At 47.6% G+C, this 25,256-nt stretch overlaps 1 protein-coding gene across 1 annotated transcript in view; it reads right to left on the bottom strand.

Annotated features, from left to right (window-relative positions):
- LOC119444637 (high-affinity choline transporter 1) overlaps positions 1 to 22,894 on the bottom strand; it is a 35,711-nt gene extending 12,817 nt beyond the window's left edge. The window contains exons 1-6 of the mRNA XM_037709006.2: positions 22,734 to 22,894; positions 12,327 to 12,434; positions 10,692 to 10,847; positions 8,993 to 9,141; positions 3,593 to 3,742; positions 66 to 195 (exon numbers count right to left, since the gene is read on the bottom strand). Of these exons, the coding sequence (XP_037564934.2) occupies positions 66 to 195; positions 3,593 to 3,742; positions 8,993 to 9,141; positions 10,692 to 10,847; positions 12,327 to 12,434; positions 22,734 to 22,872 (832 nt within the window). The 5' untranslated portion in view covers positions 22,873 to 22,894. The remainder of the gene's footprint in view (positions 1 to 65; positions 196 to 3,592; positions 3,743 to 8,992; positions 9,142 to 10,691; positions 10,848 to 12,326; positions 12,435 to 22,733) is intronic.
- Between the last annotated feature and the right edge of the window lie 2,362 nt (positions 22,895 to 25,256).

Raw genomic sequence — 25,256 nt, 5'->3', positions numbered from 1 at the left:
AGTCGCATTTCAAATCACGCGGACTGCGACACAGAGCGGGGGTAAGGAATGCACGCGGCACTTACTCGTGCTCTTTGCCACTGCGCCGATGACGGCGGGCGGAATGGCCAGTGCGATGCATCCCACGGCGGCCAAGTACGAGAGCATCCGGGCGTCGAAGTCGCTCTCGCAGCTTAGCACGCGCTGGAAGTACACCTGCGCCACACGTGCATGGTGTTGTTGAGCAGTCTTTCTTTAATGCGAAGCATTCTTTGCCTCATTTTGGGCACTTTGCGGTAGGTGTAGGTTCCTGTCTAGCCTCGCTTTAAAGGGCCCCTCACCAGGTCTGGCCGTTTAGAGCTGACACGTGCAGTGCATGCAATGCGCGCTAACGATCGTGTCTGCTAAGTACTACATTCCTACGCGGCGCGGAAAGAGCTTGAATTTCAAACCAAACGCCGTTTGACCCTTCTCCTCGCGGTCGCCGCGCTCCCAGTCGCAGAGCCGACGTCAGTCGCGCAAGTGCGCCAACCTACATTGCAGTACTGTGACGTCACTCACAGTGAGACGTGACTTCGAGAGTTATTCAAGGCAACATCAGTTATTTGTTTAATCTGCGGCTTCAGTAAACGAATTAAAGTTTGCGCGCGCGCAGACAGCGACACTCATTTTTTTTTTATCGTGTTTCAGCGCCGCGATCATGCTCTTTAAAACTCTCGCGTCTGGCTCCGTGCTCAGAAATGTGGCCCTAACTTGCACCGCTCATCAGGCGTTCTCGTGCAGAGCGCGTAAAATCATCCGTTGCGCGAAACGACACAAACGCGACAAAGAAAAAAAAATTATGGGTTATTACGTGCCAAAACCACGATCTGATTATGAGGCGCGCCGTATAGTGGGGCACTCCGGAAATTTGGACCACCTGGGCTTCTTTAACGTGCACCTAAATCTAAGTACACGGGTGTTTTCGCATTTCGCCTCCATCGAAATGCGGCCGCCGTGGCCGCGATTCGATCCCGCGACCTCGTGTTCAGCAGCCCAACTGCTAACTTACAAGTGCATAACTTAAATACGCGACAACTCTCGCGCGAGATCATCACCGGAAGTGCGCCACTCAGCAAAAACACGAGAGAGAGTGGAAAAAAAAAGAAAGAAGGCAGCGCCCGTGATGTATCGTCACGCGATCCTCCGGCTCCGGTATGGGAGAACGCAGGGAAGCAATTTCGGTTGCGGAGGCTAGACGTGGCAAGTGGAGAGAGTGTCTGCGTTGGCGGTGACGCTCGCCTCCTGAAATCATGGGTTAGCGGCACTTCAAATATTTCTATCTCTGCTATTAATGAACTAATTTGAAAACTTATTGTGGTAGAACACTCCTTAGAGGGCACGTAACAACTTCCTACGCAAAACCAAAATTTTCTATGTGTCCTGGTGAGGGGCCCTTTAAGAAAAACAATACGTGGCCGATGTGGAAATCGAACCTTTGCCATCGAACACAGCAGCCGGACGCTCTAGCCATTAGGGCACGATGGACTTTTTTTTTCTGTATTGCCTGCGTTTGCTCAGAATACAGTTATATTTACAATAGTGAGAGAGAATAAAACATGCCAATGAATCACTGACCGTTTCAAAGGTTCGCAAATTACTTTAAGCATTCAGGTGACTCCAGCTTGTTGAGCCATTCTGGTACAGAGCTTTGCTGTCTATATACTTCAAGAAATCTTGCGATAAGTTCTCGGAAATGCAGATGAATTGGTCTAATGTCAACATCTGCATTAAACACTGCCAAGCGCTTCTTCCGAATGCTATATAGGGCAATAAGCACGACAAAGGCCACCCTATATATATGCGCACTGATGACTTCAGATAGATCTGCTGTGAGAGGGAACCATTACCAATCAACCTTACGTGATCGCAGGCATGCATCTATCGTTCCAAAGCGAGCCAGCTCTTTTTGAACCACTCGGCGCATGCGCCCTGTGCCACTTCGTCGCCTTCTTTCCTTGAGACAGCTCGCGCTTTGAGGCGACGTCATACACTGCATCATATCTGGAACCAGTCCAATCTGTCCAGTACTTTCCACGTAGGAGCTTACGCTACGTAGAAACTGGGCGACGTTGTACAGACTTCATGATCGCTCAGGTTGATCGCATCAAGTTCTAACATTTATTCGCCGAAGTAGAAATGCCGTCGTCGTTTTAACATGCACCACACGAAATAGCCATGTGTACGTACGATTGTATAACATAACACGTAGTCGCTGATTACGTCGCAATCCGCGTTTCTATCGCTTACAATCATTTACTATGTATGCAGAACCCAACAACGTCCATGTCGAACGCGTCACACGGCCGGCGTAGAAATCATGCCGTTGCCACCGTACGATCGTCTACAACGGGATTGTCGCGCTGATGTCACATACACGTACCCTTGGCCACCCACACACACTCTCAAGTACTCAATTTACAGGAACACGTTGATCCATCTGGTATCGTTTTGCGGAACCCCAAACAATGCCAGATGGCTAGGAAGTTGCAAAATGCTTCGCCTAACAGATTCACACAGTGCGTGGAACCTGTACAGTTTTTTTTTAATGAGCAACACCTGCATACCTTATAGTCTTATTGCTGTTTGTCGGCAAATGCTCCTCTGTCTTGACGGTACGATAATGTCTACATTATGCGAGGCCCGGCACTGCGAGAAGTACAGCAAGCTGACGGCTATAATGACAGGCAGCTACACATTTACGTGAACAAAACATGATATGCTAGCAATTGGACTTGCTGAAGTGCAAATAAAAAAAATGTTCAGTGCACTTATGGCAGAAAGCCGGGCTAGTTGGATTTCAGATAACAGATGCATTTCCAGCACTTTGGAAGAAACAAAAATCCACAGAGTAAAAAAGGAGAGGTCAGGGAGAATTAGAGCACTGCACGGGCTCGGGCTTACCCGAAAGCCCGGGCCCGGCCCAGCCCGTGGGACGGGCCGGGCCGGTTAGAGCAGTTTTTTCACGGGCTCGGTCCGGGCTCGGGCACGGCGTGTGCTTTTTGACCCGGGCCCGGGCCGGGCTCGGGTTTTTTGACGCGGGCTCGGGCCGGGCTCGGGCTTTCTGGTGGTGCGCATGTAACGTGCAGCGAGTTATTCTCGGACGTCTCAACTCTGAAAAACATGTATTTTTCGGTCTCAGGCCGGGTTCGGGCCGGTTTCGAGCCTAAGGTAAAGGGGTGGCGGGCCAGGCCGGGCGGGTAACGTAGATTATTTCCGGGCCCGGGCCGGGCCCGGGTCTCACCATAAAAGTTTTGATCGGGCTCGGGCGGGCCGCCTAATGTAAAAACGGGCCCGGGCCGGGCCCGGGCCGCAAAAATCGGCCCGTGCAGTGCTCGGAGGATGCTCGTCATCGATTGACTTTAATTTTAATTTTCCGGGATTTAATTCAGTTGAGGACCAGCGCGTACTCTCTGAAATTTTCTGTTTCTTCCGAAGCGCTGGAAATGCATCAATACAGTGCTCCTTTCTCCACAGTCCGGTTTGCAACATTGGTTTGCATCGATTGGTCGAGCCCCCTCCCCCAAGAGGGAGTAGGGCCACAAGACAGCGTTTCCGGTCTTGCCGAGTGTACCTGCCACGGGATACCTCCGAGCGCGGTCATCAGGAAGGCGTCGAAAAGCTGGCTCATTTGGCGAGACGGGATGGTGCCGAGCCAGTCGTTGTGCGGAGGCCCGATCAAGCCGACGGCGTGGTTGCGCAGGCAGTAAGGCACGCAAATCCACTGCGCCAGAAGCGTTCACTCGTGAGAAAGTGATAGCACACTATAGTCACTAGCGCTCTACATTTGTCAGACGTGCGCAGACGGGCTTCAACCGGTTACGAATGCACGATATTCCTTGCCATTGGTGTGCGGGCCCTTTTCAAACAAGCAATATAAACGGCCTTTACACGATGCGGCAAGTGGAGGTTAGCATCGCATTTCTAGCGAACCGCATACATATTCGCAGAGGTAATCCGATATAGGAAGTCGAGTCGCATTAATGTAGCAGAAGAAGGTAGTTAGAAGCTTCGTGTAGATGAATTCGACGCGAACGGGTCGACCCAGAGGTCGAGCTGACCCAACCTGATCCGACCACGCGTTTGCATGCATCTTGCCAAGCGGGTTGGATGAATCAGTCCACCCCTTGGAGGCAGTTTTCTGAACTCGCATCGATGCTCGCTCGAACCGAGCCACTATAGCCTTTCCATGAACCCGACGACCTGTTTTTGGCCCGACAGGAAGCCGACTCTACCTCACTTTGTCGGGTTCCCGTAAACGTATACATAACGTAAACGCGGTGCATATGAACGCTGGGGTATCGTATCGAGGGAGAGAGGAAAATTGTGAGAGTGCAACACACTTCGCGTGCTGCATTATGTTGAATTTTTTTTTATTATGGCCACGCACCCAGTATTTTTACCGAAAGTGATTTACGCCCCCCCATCCAGAGCATGCATCGTCGCTGAACAAGCCCCTTACGGTGAGTACCATAATTTTTTGCCGTACAAGATGTTCTATTTTTAAGCGCACTTCAAAAGAAAGCTTTTAGTGCGCGTTATGCGAATCCGAAGTTTATAAATTGCTGCTCCAACTGAACGGCGGTTTTCATAGGCGGTGTAAATTGCCCATATCACGGTTGGTCTCATGTAATCTTCAGCTATCCGCACCATTTGTGAACGACCTGCCTATTAGACATTTGGCCACAAAGCTTGTTTAGAAAACGAAGTGCATAATAGTATCACTACTATACCACTTTTTTGAGGCGCGCGTGCCATGGACGACATTCCCTGTAATCTCGCACTGACTTCGGTTCCACTGGAATGTGTCCTGAAGAGTGTCTTTGTCGTGGTGTAAGTATTCTATATTTCATATAATAACCTTTTGCTTACTTCTGCTTATAATAACCTTTTGCTTACTACCCCCCCGGCTGATTTATTTTATGCGCAACCACGAAGCTTGCGAATAGCTCAGAAGTACCCACCAATGAGATCCCGACTGTCAACATATGTGACCCGCGCTGCGTTGCGCTCTCTCGTCGTATGTGTTAAGTGGCACAGCCTAAACGTTCTCCGCTTCCGATACGCCGATATAAAGAACGATCGTGGGAAAAAAGCTTCCATTCTTACACGAACCCTCTTTGTGTACACTTGAATGCGATCTCGGCTGTAGGTTTCAGTTTAGTTTCAGTTTCAGTTTATTATTCATTCAGGATACATAGTTGGTTGTTAGTAGTATACAGGCGAGGGTCCCAAAGTCAAACGACTGCAGTGGCTGTCAAATGACTGCAGCGACTGTCACAAGGTTGCTCGTTTGATTGCAATTACTGGCATGTCGCAGTTGCAGGTTAGACCGGAAATGTAAGGGACGATTTCTGTAATTGGGAGTATAGCCATGGTAGATGCGAAGCGTTTGTAGGCCAATATTCATGTTAAGTTAAGGACCGCACAAAGAGCGAGGGAACGAAAAATGTAAGGCCTAACGTTAAGAGACGGGAAGAGAGCGGTGTGGATCAGAGAGCAAACGGGGATAGCCGATATTCTAGTTGACATTAAGAGGAAAAAATAGTGCTGGGCAGGCCATGTAATGCGTAGGATGGATAACCGGTGGGCCATTAGAGTTACCGAATAGATACCAAGAGAAGGGAAGCGCAGCCGAGGACGATAGTAAGCTAGATGGGGTGATGAAGTTGGGAAATTTGCAGGCGCTAGTTGGAATCAGCTAGTTCAAGACAGGGGTAATTGGAGGTCGCAGGGAGGGGCCTTCGTCCTGCAGTGGACATAGATATAGGCTGATGATGATGATGATGATGATGTTTCATGAACAGGCAGAAAGTTCCTTCAGTGTACTATGACTTTGTGCCGGCGGGCCGCTTTTAGATCCGAATGGCTTGACAAAGAGAATGATTGGCATGCTGAGTGGCTAAGCGCAAATAGGCGGCGTCATTTTTCTACAAATCTTAACGTCTAAAAAAGGCTAATGAGACTCGGCAATTGCCCAATTAAGCACTGGCAGATGTCCGAGGTACACCCAGATATATTGTCTGGCTTTTGGCAAATAGTCGTTACAGAGTTTTTTTTTTTTTTTTCAAGTCAAGTCAAATTTATTGCAACAGTCATGTTGGATTTACATGGTGACAGTATTGCAGCAGGAGGTCCCAGAGTTTTGAAGAAAAAAAACTGTCAGGGGGACCTCCTATGATTACATAAATAGGGTTAATATACAAAAAAAAACAGCAAACAAGTATGGTCATGTGAGTAATAATAATAATAATAATAATAATTAGGTAAGTTGATCAGTAACTAGGTAAGGGAACAGTGACCTGCAGAGCGACTCAAATGGGGTGAAAGTCATTAGTCTTATAGCTTGGCTCTGAAGTCACTGCAGATGTTCAATATGGGTAAAATACGTATTGGCCCATGACGACACGCAGTATGAAAGATGGCTATAATATAAGCAAAATACAAAGATCGTACGATGTCAGGTGGAAAATAATTTCTTGTCTTGATGATAATGTGGATGCCAAATGCAATCTTTTCCACAAGTGATCGGGTGTGTCCATAAAGTTTTAGTTCAGTATCTAAGATGACACCAAGAAACCGCGCTTCGTTCGAAACATGTATGGCGTGATCATCAATGTTAACAGAAGGTGGGACGTCGATTGAAATTCGCGGGGAATGGAACACCATAAATGTTGCTTTAGTGGGATAAATGTGCAGATGATTATTATGGCACCATAAAGTAATATTACTTAAGTCGGTGTTAAGGTTAGACTGGAGTGTGGCAATTGTTTTACTGTATGTAAGGATGGTAGTGTCATCAGCATAAAATATACGCACTTGGTCTTAGCAAGAATAGTGGTTAGGTCATTAATAAACATCAAAAATAAAAGTGGGCCTAAAATTTATCCCTGTGGGACTCCTACGTGAATTAGCTTTGATGATGAAAGATGGCCGTTGACCTGTACCATTTGAGACCGGTTACTCAAGTAGTCTTTAATAAAGTTTAGTGAAGGTCCAGATATACCAAATGATTCGAGTTTAACAAGTAGTATGCGATGGTTTATGGTGTCGAAGGCCCTCGTCAGATCAATGAATAGACAGCCCACAATTAGACCTCTGTCAATTGCTTGCTTAATTTCTTCAGTTAATGAAATAAGTGCCAGTTCGGTTGAATATCCCTCTCAAAAACCGAATTGCTGAGGAGACAAAAGGTTAAATTTCATTAAGTAGCACATCAATCGAGTGTGGAATAGCTTTTCAATCACTTTACCAAAGTAAGGAAGGAAACAAATTGGTCTGTAATTGCCTACTGAAGTCTGATCACCTTTCTTGAAAGCAGGAACTATTCTACCAGCTTTAAGACAGCTTGGAAACACCCCTGCCGAGAACAGTTTGTTAATGATTAGCGCCGGAACTGACGGTATTTCATGCAAAATTAGTTTTACTTTATATGGATCAATATGGTCTAATCCAGCGCTTGTAGTCTTCAAAGATGTGATGACCTGGTGAACTTCATCTGCAGTCGTCGAATGCAGATAAAAGGAATAATTACACCGAGGTATATCAGGTCAAAGACACGCCAACTGCTGCATATCCGTAGATGCGCAAAAATGCTCACTGAATGCGTCAGCTATTCTGAGAGGATCAGTATACATTTCGTCGCCTTGCTTTATTTTTTATTGCGGTCTCGGAGCAATAATTTTTGTTCAGAAACTCTTTGATAATTTTTCAGAAGCGCGTCGTGTTGCTTGTGTCTTTAGAATAAGATCCTGGTAACAATTGCGCTTAGCGCGCCTTAATAAAAAAGATAACGTTGCAGAATATAACTGTAAGCGGGATCTTAATGTAGAGTTAAAGGGCTGCGACTTTAATTTCCTATGGAGGTTATTCTATTTATTAATGGACCGTAACAGTGAGTTACCAATTTATGGATTTCTGGGTGAGCGAGACCACTTCGTCACAGTAGTGTAAGTGGGGCAGTTTTCTATCCACATAGCTATTGTTTCCAAGAAAGACGCAAAAGCCTTTTCTGCGCAATCCTCCTTAATCACCGATGTCCACTCTACTGCACGAATTAACTGCACAAATTTGAAGGAATCAAATCGCCGCTTTGTCAATGTATTATTACTCTTGATATTTTTAAAGCCTAAGGTGAAAAAAATAGGATTATGGTCTGTAATGCAATGATCTACCACTCCTGCAATGTGATCAGATGAAATGGAGATAATATGATCTATTAGTGTACTGGAGCCCAGTAAATCATTCCTAGTTGGAGCTGAAATATGCGAAGAAAAGCCAAAGCTGTATACAAACAGTGCATGTGCTCTAAACATGATGCACTATAACGATCGGCGATGTTAATGTTAATATCACCACATATGAGAACGCTCTTATTTTCTACTACCAGATTATTAAGAATGCTGCTTAATTGACTGCAAAATTCTGGATACAAAAATCAAGGTGACCTATAAATGGAAGCCGCGATGGTGTCACGACTGTTCATTGGTATAATACTATGGTTCAATTCAAGCCAAGCAGATTCACAGGGAATAATGTTAAGTGTGATATCAAGACGACGCGCGTATGTTAAGGACGAGTTTACAAGTATGGCGCTTCCACCACCACGACACAATTCGCGATTACAATATTCAGAACGATAACCTGGCAATCCATACAAGTTACCATCATTGCCAGACAACCATGTTTCAGACGAACATATCATAGAGAATGAATGATCAAGTAAAGAAAGAAACGCAACAAGATCATTGTGGTGTTTTCTAAGACTGCGAATGTTTCGGTGCAGAAGCGATAAGGCTGGAGACCTTTCGTGTAACAACTATGTCGTTTGTTGTTATGAAATACGTGACAGTCCATGAAGACCACGAAGAATGCTTCGCTTAAACTCCGATTCCCAGAGCTCGTGGGATCCACAATAATTTTTCTTTTCTGCTACAATCTTTAGGGTTGCCGCCCGGTACGCCACTCTACTTACCAGGCAGACGGTCGTGCTGGCAAGCTGGAGCACGTCGGTGTGTGTGACTACGTAGACGCCGCCCAGCGACGTGTAGAAGAACACCACGAGCGCGGAGGCAATGATGGAGAAGCGTACGTCCACCTGAATGATAGCGCCGGCGGTGTCACCTGAAAGAAAAATATTTCGCGTTTTCGCTAACGCTTTAGCCTGCAGGCCACCACGAGAGTGCTTACAAGGCGCACGCTGTCAAGCATTGTGTATGGAGCGATTGGTTCACTACGCTTGGCGAGGCTTTGTGTCTTTGCATAAAGCTGTGACCTCCACAACGAGCCAGATGAAGCCGTAAGTGAAGAGAAGAATGGTTGATATTCGAACTGACTTTTTAACTCACACCATCATAAAATAAACTTACGCCAGTGTCCCTCTTCGTTCCTGGCATAAACATCACATTTCTCATTCATCGCGTAATCTGCCGGTCTCATACGTAAGGCCCTCACACATAATTCCGATATAGTTGCGATTATAACCAATCTTCGCGCGCTATGACCTCAGCTTGGCATATGCTATTTATATGTTCGCGTTTCAAAAAAAAAAAAAAAAAACGTTGATTGCCCTTCCACTACTGTGAAGAGGGATGCAAGTGAAGCTCGTGCTGACTCGTTTGTGGCACGAGCGCGTGCCGAGCACGAGCACGAGCGCAAATCGAGGGTTGCCAACAAGCCAACTACGGAACACTTCCACTCCGTGAAGATGGTTAACCAGCGATGCTGAAACGTGCGGCCCCGGTATTTATCACTAAGTTAATCCCGAGGGTTCATTAAAGTATTTCTCAATTATAATGTTACACACGTTCGGCTGCGACGGAGAGAACGACGTCACTGACGGTTTGCCCGCAGTCCTCCGTTGTTGCTTGAGTTCTATATGTCTCGAGTTTGCTCGGCGACGTGGTTAGCAACATTCTCCCGCCTATTGCCGCTTGCGATTCTTCGAAATTAAATTGCTTAAAAACTAAAGCTGTCCTTTACGTAAGACAACGAATGGCTCATACCCCCTTAAGCAATGGCTCATACCCCCGTAAACGCGGCCTCCCCATTACGACGACAGAAGTGAAATTCTACGCTGGAATGATTAGCGGCAATGCAGCCAGCTGTGGAAGACGACGACGACGACGAATGCGGGAGCAGTGGTACGAGCGTGTGGAGAGCACGAGCCAGCGAGCCTGCTGCAGAAGACGACGACGCTCGAGCAGCTCTCAGAGCAGCTGTTTTTTTTTTTTTTTTTTTTTTAGCGTTACATCGCCGGCGCAGGCTAGCGTATGCGAGCTTCGCCTGAAAAAAATCACAATGAAAAAAAAAGTCGCAATAATGACTTTTGCGAGGCCGCAAGCATGGCGTCTGAGATCAGGCAGCGCGCGCAGCTCTCCAAGCCCGATCTCGGAGGTCATGCTGAGAGTGCGGGTTCTTACTTTATTCTGAAGGATATAATAAATTAACAGTGAGCCCCTTTATAGACGGTTGCCGTGTGAGAATGCGAGCATAACCGCTCACACCGACAGCCGGAGTGTTCTCTGTCCGGAGCATTAGAAGCGCTGATCACATCATATCGTACATTATCACGGGAAAATGGGCAAAATTGGGGAGTGGTTTAGCCAAAAGTGCTATTTATGTATGGCACTCAATCCATTCCGAATGTAATTAGTCATACTAACGATACGCACCGAGTGCTGCCAAAACGGCGGCAGTCCAGAAGACTTCGCCGACAACGGCTGGGAAGCAGAGCAGCAGCGCCATCCATCGGCCATAGCGGTGCTGGAACGGGTCCAGCATCGTCAGCGGCTTGGTCGCACGCATCTTGCTCGAGAAGAAAGTGCCGCCTGCGATCAGTGGCGTGCGCCCACGTCGTCAGGACTGTCCTAATGTACAGTCATAGCATGGTCATTGCACCGCGTTATCTCCCGCAGCATCGTGAAATATTTAACAGGCCACCAGCATGGCCGTCCGTGACATCATATATGAGATTACTCCTCCATACAGCTACAAGGGATCATGACGCCATGACCAGCCCGTGGAAGCTAACTTGTACCTGAAGCTTTCTTATTTATGGCTTATTTATCACGTGAATCCGAAAGTCGATCCATCACGTTACCTCTGATATTCCGCTTGGAAGAATGAAATAACTGCCCCCCCCCCCCCCCCCCCCCGAAGGGAGCATTCCGCAACACAATTGAAGCCCACCCCGTGATTATGCCACGGGGTGGGCCGCAGGTTTTAGAGTCTTCCATTGCCGCGTCAAGTGCATGCTCTTAATTCTGAAAAGACAATGGCTACAACACCAAAGTGCAGCTGCAGCAATCGCAGGCTACAACGAGGACGATGATTGTATTACATTGCCACAAGCGAGCGAAGTTGCACAAGCATATATCGGAAGAAAACAAGCACGGAGCGGTTGGCAGAGGACGCGAATAAGCGCGTGTCAATGAAAACCCACCGTGAACCAAGCACACTGGCCCAAGACCTTCAATGGAACTTTCAATGGAAATGTTGTAGAATGTATTGCGAAATGTGCAACCAATTTCTTTCAGTGAAGTTAGCTGTTGTTTTACTTTTCCCGGGCTCCAAAGAAAGCGCGCGAAACCTGGAGATCTAGAAGTAAACATTTCGACAGAATTACCTGTCAGGTTGGGAAAATTGATTAAGACAGAGAGTGACTCCAACCAAATAAGGGAATTTATTAGCCCGGCGTTTCGAAAAGACCCCCCCCCCCCCTCTAGGTCACCAACACCAAAACATCTCGCTCCCCCTCCCACCCCGCCCGCCCCCCTTCAACGGCATTCCCGCGGGTAAAGTGCCCCCAGCATAGGTCATCCCAGCCGGCCAGCAACGCCGCAGCCACCCCACTCTTTCGAATTTTCCGTCTGTCAAGGACGGGTGCCCTGTCAAGTGTCTCCCCACCTTCCGCTCTCTCCCCCTTCCTCCTTTCTTACGATGGACCTATTAAAAGCTGCACACCACCATCTCCGAAGAATACCCCCTGAAGAAGAAGCCGAATCTGCTCCGAAACGTCGGGCTGATAAATTCCTTTATTTGGTTCCCTTATTCCTTTATTTTCCTTATTTTCCCTTTGGTTTCCTTATAAATTCCCTTATTTAGAAGACAAGTCCACTTGTCGAAACGTTGGCTCCTGCTCTCACCTTGTTCTCGTGTTACTCATCGTCTTATTTGGTTGGAGTCACTCTTTAAGTATCTGGAGAAGTAATATGTGGCATCGCGCTTGCGCAGTGACGTCATTGCCCTCGAACTGCACCTTTGCAGTGCGGTTTAGTGGGCAGAACTTGCACTAAATTGTGGCTCACCTAAAACCAGGCTGGTTGCGTAGCCCAAAGGGGCGTGGCAGTGAAGGATTCCGCTCCTGTAGACAGCCTCCGCTGTGCCGTTCAGGTAACCGCCGCCCACCCAGGTCGCTGTAAAGGTAGTCGGAGATTTAGCCAGATCCAGCACTTCCACTCGCCTATCGAGCAGTTTCTGTGCTCCCTCCTGCCCAAAGAAGTCGCAGTTTGTCCCGAACGGTGAACCACAGGACAGCGGTAACGAGGTATTAGAATATTAAATGAAGCAATTAGACTCGTAGTCTTACGGGTGGAGTAAATTGGCGGGCTTACTATGACTAAACGCATCTGGCGCCACGTGCCCAAGATACACACATGAACAGAGTTCAACCAGCAATATGCATATAAGTTATGTGCTTCGGCATTGCCTTTTGGCCATGTAACGAAGTAATATTCAAAGGGGACCGCATAAAAAGAACCAGACGGCTATTTGTGAGGACAAAATTTTCGTAAAACAGGTGAGTGTGTTGTAGACGACGGGACAATCAAGACCAAAAACAAATTTTTTTATTCTCTTCTTTCAAAACTAAGTATCACACTGGCTAACGGCGCAATGAGACCTTACATGGTCGTACCGTATGCTTGTATCATGCGCAATAAGCACCAACAGATATATAACGCAGCATATATATACCACTACTTCGGACGCTCGAACTGCCGGACTTCTGCACCCGGACTGCCCCAGCCAATCCCTCAGAACATGCGATTCACACTGTACGGTATGCTGATATTGGTAGCCAACACTATTTTATTCGTGGTCGAAAACCGCGTCCAACAAACGAGGTAGTCGCGCAATGTGTATACAGATAGCAATTTGAACTCTTGTCAAAGTAAACAGCACAACATATTCCGCAGCAGAATGGCACCAACACTGTTAGGATCGTCTTATGTTTCGTAACTATACTCATTGCTGCTAAACCACATCGTATAATTACAGTGAGAATGCTGCAGTAAAGTCACATTCGCGAAACTAATTGTTCAGAAATACATAACTGGGGCCAGATTCCCAAAGCTTTTCTTTCGTAAGTTCGCTTTGCCATTGTCTGGCCGCCTTCGCTAATATGTCTGGCATCCGGATTGGCTAAAATTCTTTCTTACGAAAAATTATAGCGTAAGAAGTTTTTGTGAATTCAGGCCCTGATCTCTAAGAGGATGGAAAACTGCATGGGTGAGTTGGTATTGATTAGTGGCAAATGAACAACGGCGCACTGAAGACGACGAAGAAAGGTGTGGACATAACAGAGGCGCTGACTTTCAACTGGAAAATTTATTGAATGAACGACTTAATATACACTTAAACTACGCATGCACCTGCAAGGCAGTGAACAATTCATGGCAAGCATTCGTGGTATCACCTGATCTAACCGCGAAATCTTGTCATGAAATTATAGCCCATTAATACTGCTAATTTATATAAAACCAGCGTTCAGCTTTGGAAACGTCATCATACATGAGGCTGACTGTAGTAAATTTCCTGGCGTGTGGTTCCACCTAAAACCTTTCTTAGAACACACATTTATCAAAATTGACATCTGAAATAAGTAAATGTGTTGGCTGTCTCCACAAAGTAGCTAATCGGGTATCTGTGTGGCTATAGGACTGCAGACCTATTATGCACTTATATACTCGAAATTAACCTACTGTATAGACGGTTTCATGCTCGCGATAACAGCAGCGAGCGTGCCGCTCCCAAGAAACCTCCGGTCACTTGCCTTATCAGTCTGCTATGTTTAAACGCATGGTTGCTTCTTTCCCATTTACATTTAGCAGCTACGTCAGTGGGCAAAACCGGAAGCAGTGCAGGGACTTTGTAATCAGTGAAAAGGTCTATTCTAGCATGGGGAACCACTACTACTACTATCAGAAACTACTAATACTTCAGGAGAAAGCCTGGTTACTATGGCTACTATGGCAGACCAAAACATTTGTCCACATTGCCGTTATTTTGCAGGCATGCTTTGCTAAAAGCGAATTAGGGCTACCATTTGTTTGCTGCAATATAATAAAAATAATAAATTGCAGATTCAAAACAATCCTGTCAAATGACACCTACTATTTTCGTACACAAATCAACCTGGTTCCTAAAACACGTACTATAACTATGGCAAACAAAATTAAATTTTTAATTAATTGCAACTCTTAATCAGGTGTCATCAAATGTTCATGTTGGTGTGTCTTCTAGCGTATACTTAAAAACAAAACAAACAATATTTAATTTATTCTGACTTGTATTTTGTATAGCGCCATTTTTAATGTTTGCTCGTTATCTGCTTCTATGTGACACTTGCACCTGAGATTTTGGGTTTATATTGTTATATCTTCAGTTATGTGTTATATGATGTCAAACTGCATAGAGGAGCCGAGGACTTTGATAGGCCTTTCAGCCTTTAGCCCCTGCTTTCTCCTTTCTAACATGGAGGGAAAATAAACTTCACTTTACTTCATCTTGGCACGTAAAAGTCGATCTCATTTTCAAATATTTTTTACCATATAGCCCCAGCCTTCATGGTCCGGCACACGATCTCGTGACACCGTCATAAAGCTTCAGTCCCAGCGATTGACGATTAAGTGGCAATGAATTTGAATACAAATTTTACATTTGGCTCTAAATTATATTCACTCGATATCAGATATATAAAATATTTTGCTGACAAGAAAAATCTTTAATTTCTCCGAATAGCGGTATACCTCGACCATTAGTAGCACCACGCTCAATCATGTTTCGCAATCGTCAAGCATGATTTACACTATTTTCTCGCAAATTAACTTAATTGCCATTTTCGAATGCAAAATTTTCATGTTTAAATAGTTTAGCATGAGGCTTCCGCTTAACGTACTACATTCAAACTATCAGAAACTGCTCGGGAAACATCACTTCATTAACGTAGGTAGGAATTATTCAAACTATTTTGTTATTAAAGATTAGTCAGGATAACCTGTTAACATTGTAATTCGCCTTTGTACGTACCCCCCCCCCCCTTTTTTTTTTCTTGCGTATGTCGTGCTCCAGCTTATTCTTTCAAGTACCAGCAAACTCACACTTCTTAATTTTCTTCTCTTCGTTCCGAAAACGTATGACACGCTTGCAGGACAAAATAAATTGAAAGCTGGGATCTAAGCGAATGTTGTCGCCTGCATGCTATTATTACGCATAGCTCTATCATCGCTGAACGGACCTCACCCGTGAAATGGGCCCGCCTATGGCAGGAGCAAAGTACCGCATTTTGCTGCAATGCCACTAAAGCAGTGCATGCATAACACACACCAGCGACCACTTCGTTTTTTTTAATTGCATCAAATGTCTTTCGTAATATAGTGCTGGGCATCGCCAAAATTGAAATGCCAGTGCCCAATGGAGCGGGCGACCGAACACGCTGTGCACACTGGACACAAACAAACACTGCATTGACCCTTTTCGCGGAGCAGTTTGTTCTCGAGAAACGAGATGGCGCATTCGGCGGCACGCCACAAGTTGCCTCAGAAAAAGCGCACGAATACGAAAACATTATCGCTTCTGCCCTGTTTCTGTACGATCAGCTGTCGGAAGTGCATCTGGGTTTTCGCTTACGCACTGTGCTCGATTCATGCTGCAAAATGTGGAGCGCTGAATTGATAACATGTGCAGCAGTGGGCTGCAGAAATAGTGACTGGCATATTAAGGAATGGAATGAATTGTGTGACAAAGTACATGGACCGTTGGTACATACGGACAGACTGTGTTGCCGGCCCTTCTCAGTGCACGATATTACTCATGGATGCAAAATTTCACTCATCCGCCAGCGTTGTATCGCTAACCTCCAAAGAAAAGACTTCCACTCCAGAACGCCGACAAGAGTGAGCTTAAACAATGACAATGGGAGTAGCGCCGCTTCCTGGCGCACTCCTGGCATAGTAAGTTTCGCGCACGTTGTCTACACACATCCATCCAAACTTACGCACACTCTAACGCCAACGTATTAAGAACATGTGAATGGGCTGCACATTTGAATCAATGCGCCAAAGCATGGGTGACAGCGACTACACCGACAGCACACGAATGGTCGAAGCTCAATCTTTCGTGACGGTCCACAAGAGTAAGGGAGTTACTAGCGATAATAGAACTTTGCTACAAGCTATTACAAAGCCCAGCAAGAACAAATCTATTGCAACTGAGCCCACCCTCGAGTGATTAGGTAGAAAATAATCAGATAGAGACTGCACTAACCAACTTTACTGAGTCAGAAACGTGACGTGCCGCTGCTTGAAGGTATTTGCCAAATAAACGAAGCAAAACACACTGATCCCGATTCAGTTCGTAAGCGGAAAGTTTGGATGGCTTGGCATACATCTTTAGCCTCGAGATCGCTTTTAGAACAAGCACCATATACGCTGCTCGCGCCGTTTGGACAAAGCCTAATGAGCTTCGAAAGCGCTCTTACATGACCTCTGAAGCTGTGGCCAAAGCTTTGTGTCGACCACCCAGTCAGCGTCTACGATAATATCTCCCGAAACAGAGGTTTCCGGAGCCACACCGGGCGTCATGTACATCCATTTGTAAACACAGAGGCAATGGAAGCAGCTGAGGCAAGCAATGGATCGACGCGTCACCACGTGATCTAACATGGCAGCGCCCACGGGATCTCCGCGAAAAGGGTCAATAAAAGCGCAGACACAGTAACCGAAGGCTGAATGCTGCAGTTCATCGTCATAGAAGAGCCGACAAGTCATTGCGAGTGCGCCACAACAGAGCAGCAATTGGGCTCCCAACCTCAAGTTTGCCGACAGACGCCAGCGCCAATTCTTCCATTAGCGGACCAGTGGCGTCGCCACGTATCAGATATGGTGAGGCGCTCGCGATTCTCGCGATGCCCACTGTCTTAGGAATATTGCTGCTCGGTGTCGTCGTTTCGCGAAGTTTTGGTGGTCGGGTAGCCAAGGACCCGGTAGGGTTACGTGATGAATTTCTACAACAGTGACAAAAATTGGAGGACGCTTAAGCTTCGCCTTTAAGAGTAGAACGCGATAGCGTTATCGGGACCCGTTCGCATCGCATCGTTCGCATACGGCAAGTAGGCTTCATTCACTGCAACACTGAACGTGGGAAAGCCAGCTTAGAAAGACAAAGCTTACACCGATCCTCTTAAAGTCGGCTTCACTTTTCAACTGAAATGTATTGCTGGAAAGACGTTTTTCCAGGAGCAATATAAGTGGTCTTATTTTAAAATGTGAAGGCCCTAGCACCTTTTTTCATTATTTTATCAATTCTTTGCTATTGCCCCGACGCGCGCAGGTCTGGTAGAAATGCTGGAAAAGGGGTTCATGTTTGAGTTTCCTCATAGCAGTATTAGGTTTTCTCGTACATTCAAATTACAATCCGACGCCGATTGGTAAACAATCTGACGGCGAATACAACGCCGAATAGTAAAGTCGTACTTTATATGTGTCGTACTTTTTCTGGCTGATTTCACTGTGAGCAATTCAATTTTTGTTCACCAAAACCTTGCACCACGTGGACGGCCTGCACGGTCGATGTGGTTGGATGATTTTCTCCGCCGCCCGCGATCACACGCCGGTTGCCGACGCCGGATTTTCTGCGACACGGTGCCCTAAACGCTATCGCGTTAAAACACCCGACGCCTGCCGCCGCCTGTCAAGTTCAACAGTTTGCCGGGTAAATGGTGTGAAAAGGAACGCAGGCAGGCATGGATAACCGCCGTCCGCAGAATCCAAGTCGGAATGCGAAAGCTTGCCGTTTTACTTTATGCTTTCAATATTCGCGGCAGCGTTGCTCCTTCGCCTTGTAGCTCAGTCATGACAGTTTGCTCGTGACGACGAGAACATCGCTGCAGCTCTACTTCGACGTGCTTTGAGTGACGCATTGAGCGTTGTCTGATTTGCGCGTGCGACGTATACATCGTGCTTTCTCGTGCTCGTTTGACAGCGCGTTCTTGATCGGTAACATTTCTGCGGTAGCAAGTTGCAAGCAGTTAAGCTCTTCAGAACAGTCGTACGATCAGATATAGCTCATTTGTAAAAATAATGCGGACCGATTCGCGGAGCATCTTGACTCGGCTGGTTGTGTTGCGAGAGTAGGGCAGTGGTGGTTTGCATCGCTTAGGCTCTCGGTCTTTAATACCGGTGCGACACCGGCGCTTTCGATCGCTGTCTAGCCCGATACGGATCAACTTCGTTCGCGATCAAGGATGACTGCTGTTGCATGGTTCAACAATCCGGATAGAGTTGGTTGAGCTGACGAAGCATTGAGGTTGAAGGTTGAGCTGACGGTGCAGACGACAGCCCACGATCGCTATCTACTGGATCCGAATCGTGCAAAATCGTGGTCGGAAGAGCCGGTGTAGAAGCACACGAGGTAGATTGGACTCGACAGTGCTCCGAAGTGCCTGAGTGACCCGGGTATAAATTCATCATAAGTTCAGACACCTTAGGGGCATCAGAGTTGCGTCACGCGACGCGATGGTAGATCATCTGTATTGGTACTTGTGAGGCGGCCTTTCACGCGAGTTTCGTCATGCTTTTTTAAAGTCGATAGTCTTTCTTGGGCTACCTAAACGCGAAAAACTTAGTCTGTCGGTCGGTCTGTCACTCGACCCAACCGCATGGCCAAAACCAAGCATGAGGAGAGGAGGTGCTGAGAGGGAAAGAAAGACAGAGAGGGAAAGTAATAAATAAATTAAAAGTTGTCGCAGTTTCACCTGAAAGGCGAAGCGTCAATTGCGATAGCAAATTTGTAGAGAGCTATACGGAGTAATGATAGTAACTTTATCAGCTGTATACCCTTGGACATGCAGCAGCACCGGCAACACGCAGAACTGTTGTCGATGCCATCGGCGTTTTGCCCGCGTTCGCACAAAATGCGTACGGCGTTGATGACTGTTGCCGGAGCCTCTGATATAAATAGGCACTTGATGCCGCAGCTAAACGTCGCCTCCCTTCCCTCCCCCTCCCCCACCCTCCCCGCCACGGCCTTTCGCGCGTCGGAAGAAGGCGCGTTTGTTCTACATATATGGTGATTGTAAAGGAGGAAAGAGACGCCTACTTCTGCAGCCCTTAAGGGAGCACGGCGCAGAACGCGCGTTTTTTCTTCGCCGTGCGTTCACTCCCCGTGAAAGCGCGCGTCCCTCGCTTCCTTTCACTCGCACATACAGCCTTCGGCGCGCGGAGACGATTTCATCTCCACTGACGTCATACGGAACCTCACGGCAACGGCGACGGCGACGACGACGGCGACGCCGACGGCAGAAATCTGCATTGGAGTGTCCATATAATTGCTATCGCAATAAAATAAACTTTCTTGGCCAGGTGGAATTCGAGGCCGGGTACCCACGTTCCGAAGGCGAGCGTCTTAACCACTAGGCTATGTACACACTTTTTTTTATTTATTGTCTAGGCTATGCACCCACACTTGTAGAACTTGTATTTATGGGAACCATATGATTGCGTTGTACCAACGATTGTAACAGAACTTGCTATGGGCGAGAGAAAGAAAAAAAGAGAGACCTAAAGAAAAAGAGAAACAAAGATAGAAAGAAAGAGAGAGAATGAAAGAAATAAAAAAATGAAATGCTGCAAATGAAAAAATAAACGCGTTAGAAATGGTGCCGAAGAGACGCTACGCGTTAAAAACAAAGCCGACTGAAGCCGCGGCTCTGTAGCCGGCTTTGAGCCAACAGTAATGAAAGGTCCCAATAGAGGCCGCCAGAGCAGGGCGAACGCGGGAAATTTGAATTGAATTCAGCAAAACCCCCTTAGCATCCATCATGGGAGGAGTGAGAGAGGAGGGGAAAAGCGTGAGGGGTGGGGAGAAGAGAGGGTGTTAGGCATCAGGGGCGGCAGAAGACGATTTCATTATCACTTGGCGAATCCTTTGCGTCTTTCTTCGTTTTCGTTTTTAACATGCATTGATATCGCATCACATCATGCCACTCGCTGCACCTGCGCGAAGCTGCCGTTCCTGCCGACGCTCAGTGATGGCACCCAACGGAGGAGGCTACGAGCCCTAGTGTTCCCTTCATTGATGGAGCCAAGTTACATGCGAGAGCCCCCTCGACTTACTGCGCAACACGGATAAACATTTCTCATGTGGAACCGTTTTATAAAATGGCATGCGAAAGCGAACCAGCTCGACTCACTTTACTCCGCCAACAGCAGCTGTGGCTTGTCTCCTCGCTTTTTAGCACTATACCTGCCCGGAAATATGTAGAATTTCCCGGGCGTGTGTCGTCCCTTCGTGTTTTTGAGGCTGTTGGGGCACTCAAACGCAGGCATGTGTGAACAAATGCACAGCAGACACAATCTCGGCAGCCCGTACTCCCGTACGTAACACGCCTATATACGCGACCGTGCTGCGTGGCGACATCTATTGCGATAGCAATTATATGGACACTCCAGCGCATTTCTGCAGCTAGTCGTCGTCGCCGTGAGGCTCAGTATAAAGTACAAGGGCGCTATAATGTAAAATGATTGCAAACTGTTTTGATTCCAAACTCCTGACGTCAAATTTACGTAACCACCGACGCAAGCATCGGGCGGTGACCCGCAGCGTTGTCTGAACAACCCAATCAAATACTCTCCTTGTTTATAGGAGGTCACCTTTGTTCGCTTTCAAAACCAATAACATTGTCTACACTCGGAGGTTTTTCTTATCTTATTGTCTGACAAGAGCCGAGCTCTCTAGTGGAGAGGGTTGGCCGAGCCAGCACAGTGAAAATAGATAACCGCATGAAGAGGGTGGTGCCGGCTTCTCCGATTCGGCCGCTTCGCCTTACTTAGCTTGCGGTGGCTGGTCAAAAATCGCGGCGGCGTGCCACGGAAGGTTAAGAATGCCGCTAAAACGGATCCTCGGCAAGGAAGAGTTGTCAGAGCAATGTCGTATTCATGTCGAAAGGGCTTGATAACGTTTTACTGCCACGAAAAGTGGTTTATCATGCGCAAATAAATACATGCTCACCGGCAGGTGCGAGTAGCGAGGGCCTGAGCGATCGGCGGGCATCCATCTTCTATTCCTTTCGGAACGGGGCAGTCTGTGGCTATTCAGAAAATTTTCAGTTTTGTTCTGCATTTTAATGCATTTTTTTCGCTTACACGTCACTTTGACATGGTGAGTTTTCGCGGTTTTGTGAGGTCGCGGGACAGACAGGCGAAGTGGGCGTAGCCAGAAAACATTGGACCAATAGCAGAGGGCTAATGGTGAAAAAGCGTCGAATCAGGAATGATTATTTTTCTTTACTGCGGTTTAAACATGCATGATCAGTGTGTACACGTTATATAAGATGGGGCGCTATCGCGGTTTTCGTGACGTCGCGTGACAGACAGGCGAAGTTGGGAGTGTTTCGAAAATGTTTTGACCAATCGTGGAGGCTGATTGCAGAAATTGGAATCAAAACAGTTTGGAATCATTCTACGTTATAGCGCCCCAAGGGTGATAAAATCGTCGCCGCGCGCCGTATGCTGTATGTGCGAGTGAAAGCATGCGACGGTGAGCCGACAATCGTGGCTCGCCCACGCAAGGGCGGGAAGCGGGAAGGAAGTGCGCAGTCTCCCAGTCGTGCACAACGCTGCGGAGGGAGAGTAGGGAGGTGGAGGGGCCGTGCTTTACTGGAGTCGCGCGCTCCCTCCGGGCCGCAATGCTCCTGGTGGAGGGGTCTATAGTTATATAAATTCTATATCACTATAGAATTTACATAATGCCACAGCGCCCTTTAGGGAAATTCACATGGACGGTGACGTCACGTTTCCCCCTATATTCCGTTTGATACTTAGCAGGCAACGTTACGGAAGCTACTGGTCTCACAAGTATCACTCCGACGTTTTCTACGGAGTAACTGCATATAATACAACTACAGCTTGTTGAAGTAAGGTTACGTCAAATCACGTATTACCTGTACACCCTTGTGCTTCCAGCAGTATATGCGACTTATGTGTTGGTCGCGAGCGCAAGCGGTACGCTGTGGCCGCTGCTCGCTGAAATGCGTCACTCGGCTTGTTGCGTGGTCAATATGTTCAGATCTGCGACATTTTCCGCATAATAATTGCGTCATATTTTGCGACATAGAAGTACGAGAATTATTGTTACATCGAATCACATGATGCAGACCTATATGTCCTTTGATTGCATTTTTTCATATATGACCCATTATTTCTTACTCGCGAATACGAGGGGTGTGATAAGTCTCAATAGCCTTCGCAGAGTTGCCTGCTGCGTTCGAAGAGGAGTACGCACGTAAGTAGTATGGCGCAATAAGGCGGCGCAATGACGCGGGTATGACCTCCGAAACTTTGCGGCGCTGGCGGTAACTCTCCGCCGCGCCACCCAATTTCGGAGCCCATGATGCGAGAGTTTGGGCATAGGAAGCTGTCAACATCGCTCGGGCTCACCGGTCATGGAGCCGACGCCCATCCAGAGCGGCAGGTTGCGGTTGGCTATGAACAGCTTCATGAGGAAGTGTGCTGCATCATGCTTGTGGTGATTCTCGATGCTGATACGCGATGCCTGCACACTGCTGTCCGAGCTCATCTTGCGGCCGTACCACACGCCCAACGACATCACGGCGCAGTAGTAAAGTATAATCAGAAACACTGCCATGATGTTCACACCCATCTTCTCTCGGAAAACGTCGGGACGGGCCCTGCGGCGTTCGAACGCGAGGGAAGCCGCGTGCTCACGCTCTTTCTTCTTCTTCTTAAGGATCGCGCGTGTTGATGCTCGTGCAGCGATGCTATGCGACGCTTGAACGTTGATAATAATGATGGTAATTGCAGACGTTGACACGCACTCACAAGCGGGGATTTGCCAAGAAGTGGGCGGTGTGGTGTTGTTGTGCAGTGCAGTTTCGTTTTCGGTTCTGGTAGCAAGTATGTTACGTCATGCTTGACGTCAAAGAGGACGAATAAAAAATTGTCGCAGTTTCACCCGAAAGGCGAAGCATCAATTGCGATAGCAAATTAGTAGAGAGCTATACGGACTAAGGATAGTAGTTTTATCAGCTGTATAACTTGGACATGCTGCAGCACCAGCAACGCGCAGAACTGTTGATGCCGTCGGCGTTCTGCCCGCGTTCGCACCGAACGCGCGTGGCGTTTTTATATAAATACGTATTTGGTGACGCAGCTAAACGTCGCCTCTCCTCCCTCCCTCCCGTCCCCCCACAGCCTTTCGCGCGACGGAAAAAGTCGCGTTTGCTTTCTATATAGGGAAAGGAGGAAAGGCACGCTTAATTCTGCAGCCCTTCAGGGAGCACGGCGCAGAACGCGCGTTTGCTCTCCGACGTGCGTTCGCTCCCTGTGAAAGCGCGCGTCCCTCGTGCCCTTTCACTCGCACATGCAGCGTCCGCAGCGCGGCGACGATTTCATCGCCGTTGACGTCATACGGAACCTCACGGCGACGGCGACGATGACAGCGACACCGACGGCAGAAATTCGCTTTGGAGTGTCCATATAATTGCTATCGCAATAAAACGGCTGGTGCTGGCAAGGCGCCAAGCATGTGATGGGAGACGCTCGGAGTCGTTGCTTCCTCTGGCACAGAGTGGCCGCTTTTACCTACGATACAACATATTTGGCGACGAGCTAAACCTTACAATGAGTTTCGCGGGACTTATGCCTCCACCTGCCTTTCTGGAAATCCCTGGGCAGCCACCCATTCCATGGAAACAGTGAAAGGAACTGATTTCTACCTACGTGTAAGCGTCGGGTGCCATCGAGTTTGCTGCATCTCGGCGGAGAGCCATACTTCTGCATTCGCTTGGCGTCGAGGGGCAACGGAAATTCCGCAACGCGTCGACAAACGAGCCTGCTACTACTACCACGGTGCCAGTCCCAGGTCAGGGTACTACTTCTACAAGTCAAATTACAACGACGGAAGATGCGTTCCAAGCCGTACTGCGCATTTGTGACCACCTGTTCTCAACCACGACGAATGTGCTTGTCGAACGCCACTCGCTTCAAAAAGAGGATACAAAATCCGGGTGAGCCTACGGATGCCTACATTGCTAATTTACGCGAACTAGCAAAGAACTGTGAGTTCGAGGGACCCTCTGACATAGCTGTCCGCGACCAGCTCATTTCCGGTATCGCATCGGATAGGCTTCGTGAACGCTTCCTTTTCGAAGGCGCAACGCTGACCTTGGACAGGGCAATTACAATATTACAATAGCAGAGCATTATGAAGCAACCTTGAAGAGCCTTCGAGAGTTCGGCGCAGCGGAGGAAGTGAAATACGTAAGACATTCAGGCCACTTCGCGGCCAATTCGCGTGACGGTCGCCGTAAACAGTCTGCGGCGAAGTGTCAACAGACGCAGCTGGCGTCTGCACAGCGTCGTTGCTACCGCTGCGAGTCTACTCGGCATTTAGCAAAGTCGCCGAATTGCAAGGCCCAAAATAAGCAATGCTCAAAGTGCAGAAAAGTAGGCAACTTTCAGATTATGTGCCGCAGTTCGCAGTTTAAAGAGAGCGTGCGGGAAGTGCAAAAGGACACCTAGCAACGCGTATCACAACTGCAAGAGGACGCCGTGCAGCGCGTATCGCGACTGCAAGAGGATACTGAGCATCGAGTGACGCTGCTACATGTCTCAGCCGGCGTTTCGCGCCGCAGTATTTACATCGAACTGCAAGTTGAAGGCGTTCCTGTGAACTTTTTAGTGGATACAGGGTCGTCAGTGTCCATAATAACGTAGGACATTTACATAAAGGATTTTCAAGGTATGAAGGCGTTGTCACCACCTGCTGTCGCTTTGTGGATTACTCTAACAGCAAGATAACGTGAAGTAACGTAGGACATTTACATAAAGGATTTTCAAGGTATGAAGGCGTTGTTACCACCTGCTGTCGCTTTGTTGGATTACTCTAACAGCAAGATAACGGTGAAGGGCTGTTTTCCTGCTACCGTTGCTTACAAGCAG

The sequence above is a fragment of the Dermacentor silvarum genome, chromosome 3, assembly GCF_013339745.2.
Source record: "Dermacentor silvarum isolate Dsil-2018 chromosome 3, BIME_Dsil_1.4, whole genome shotgun sequence".
Lineage (NCBI taxonomy): Eukaryota > Metazoa > Arthropoda > Arachnida > Ixodida > Ixodidae > Dermacentor > Dermacentor silvarum.
The sequence above is the reverse complement of the archived record's forward strand: the minus strand, read 5'-3'. Positions and strand labels throughout refer to the sequence as shown.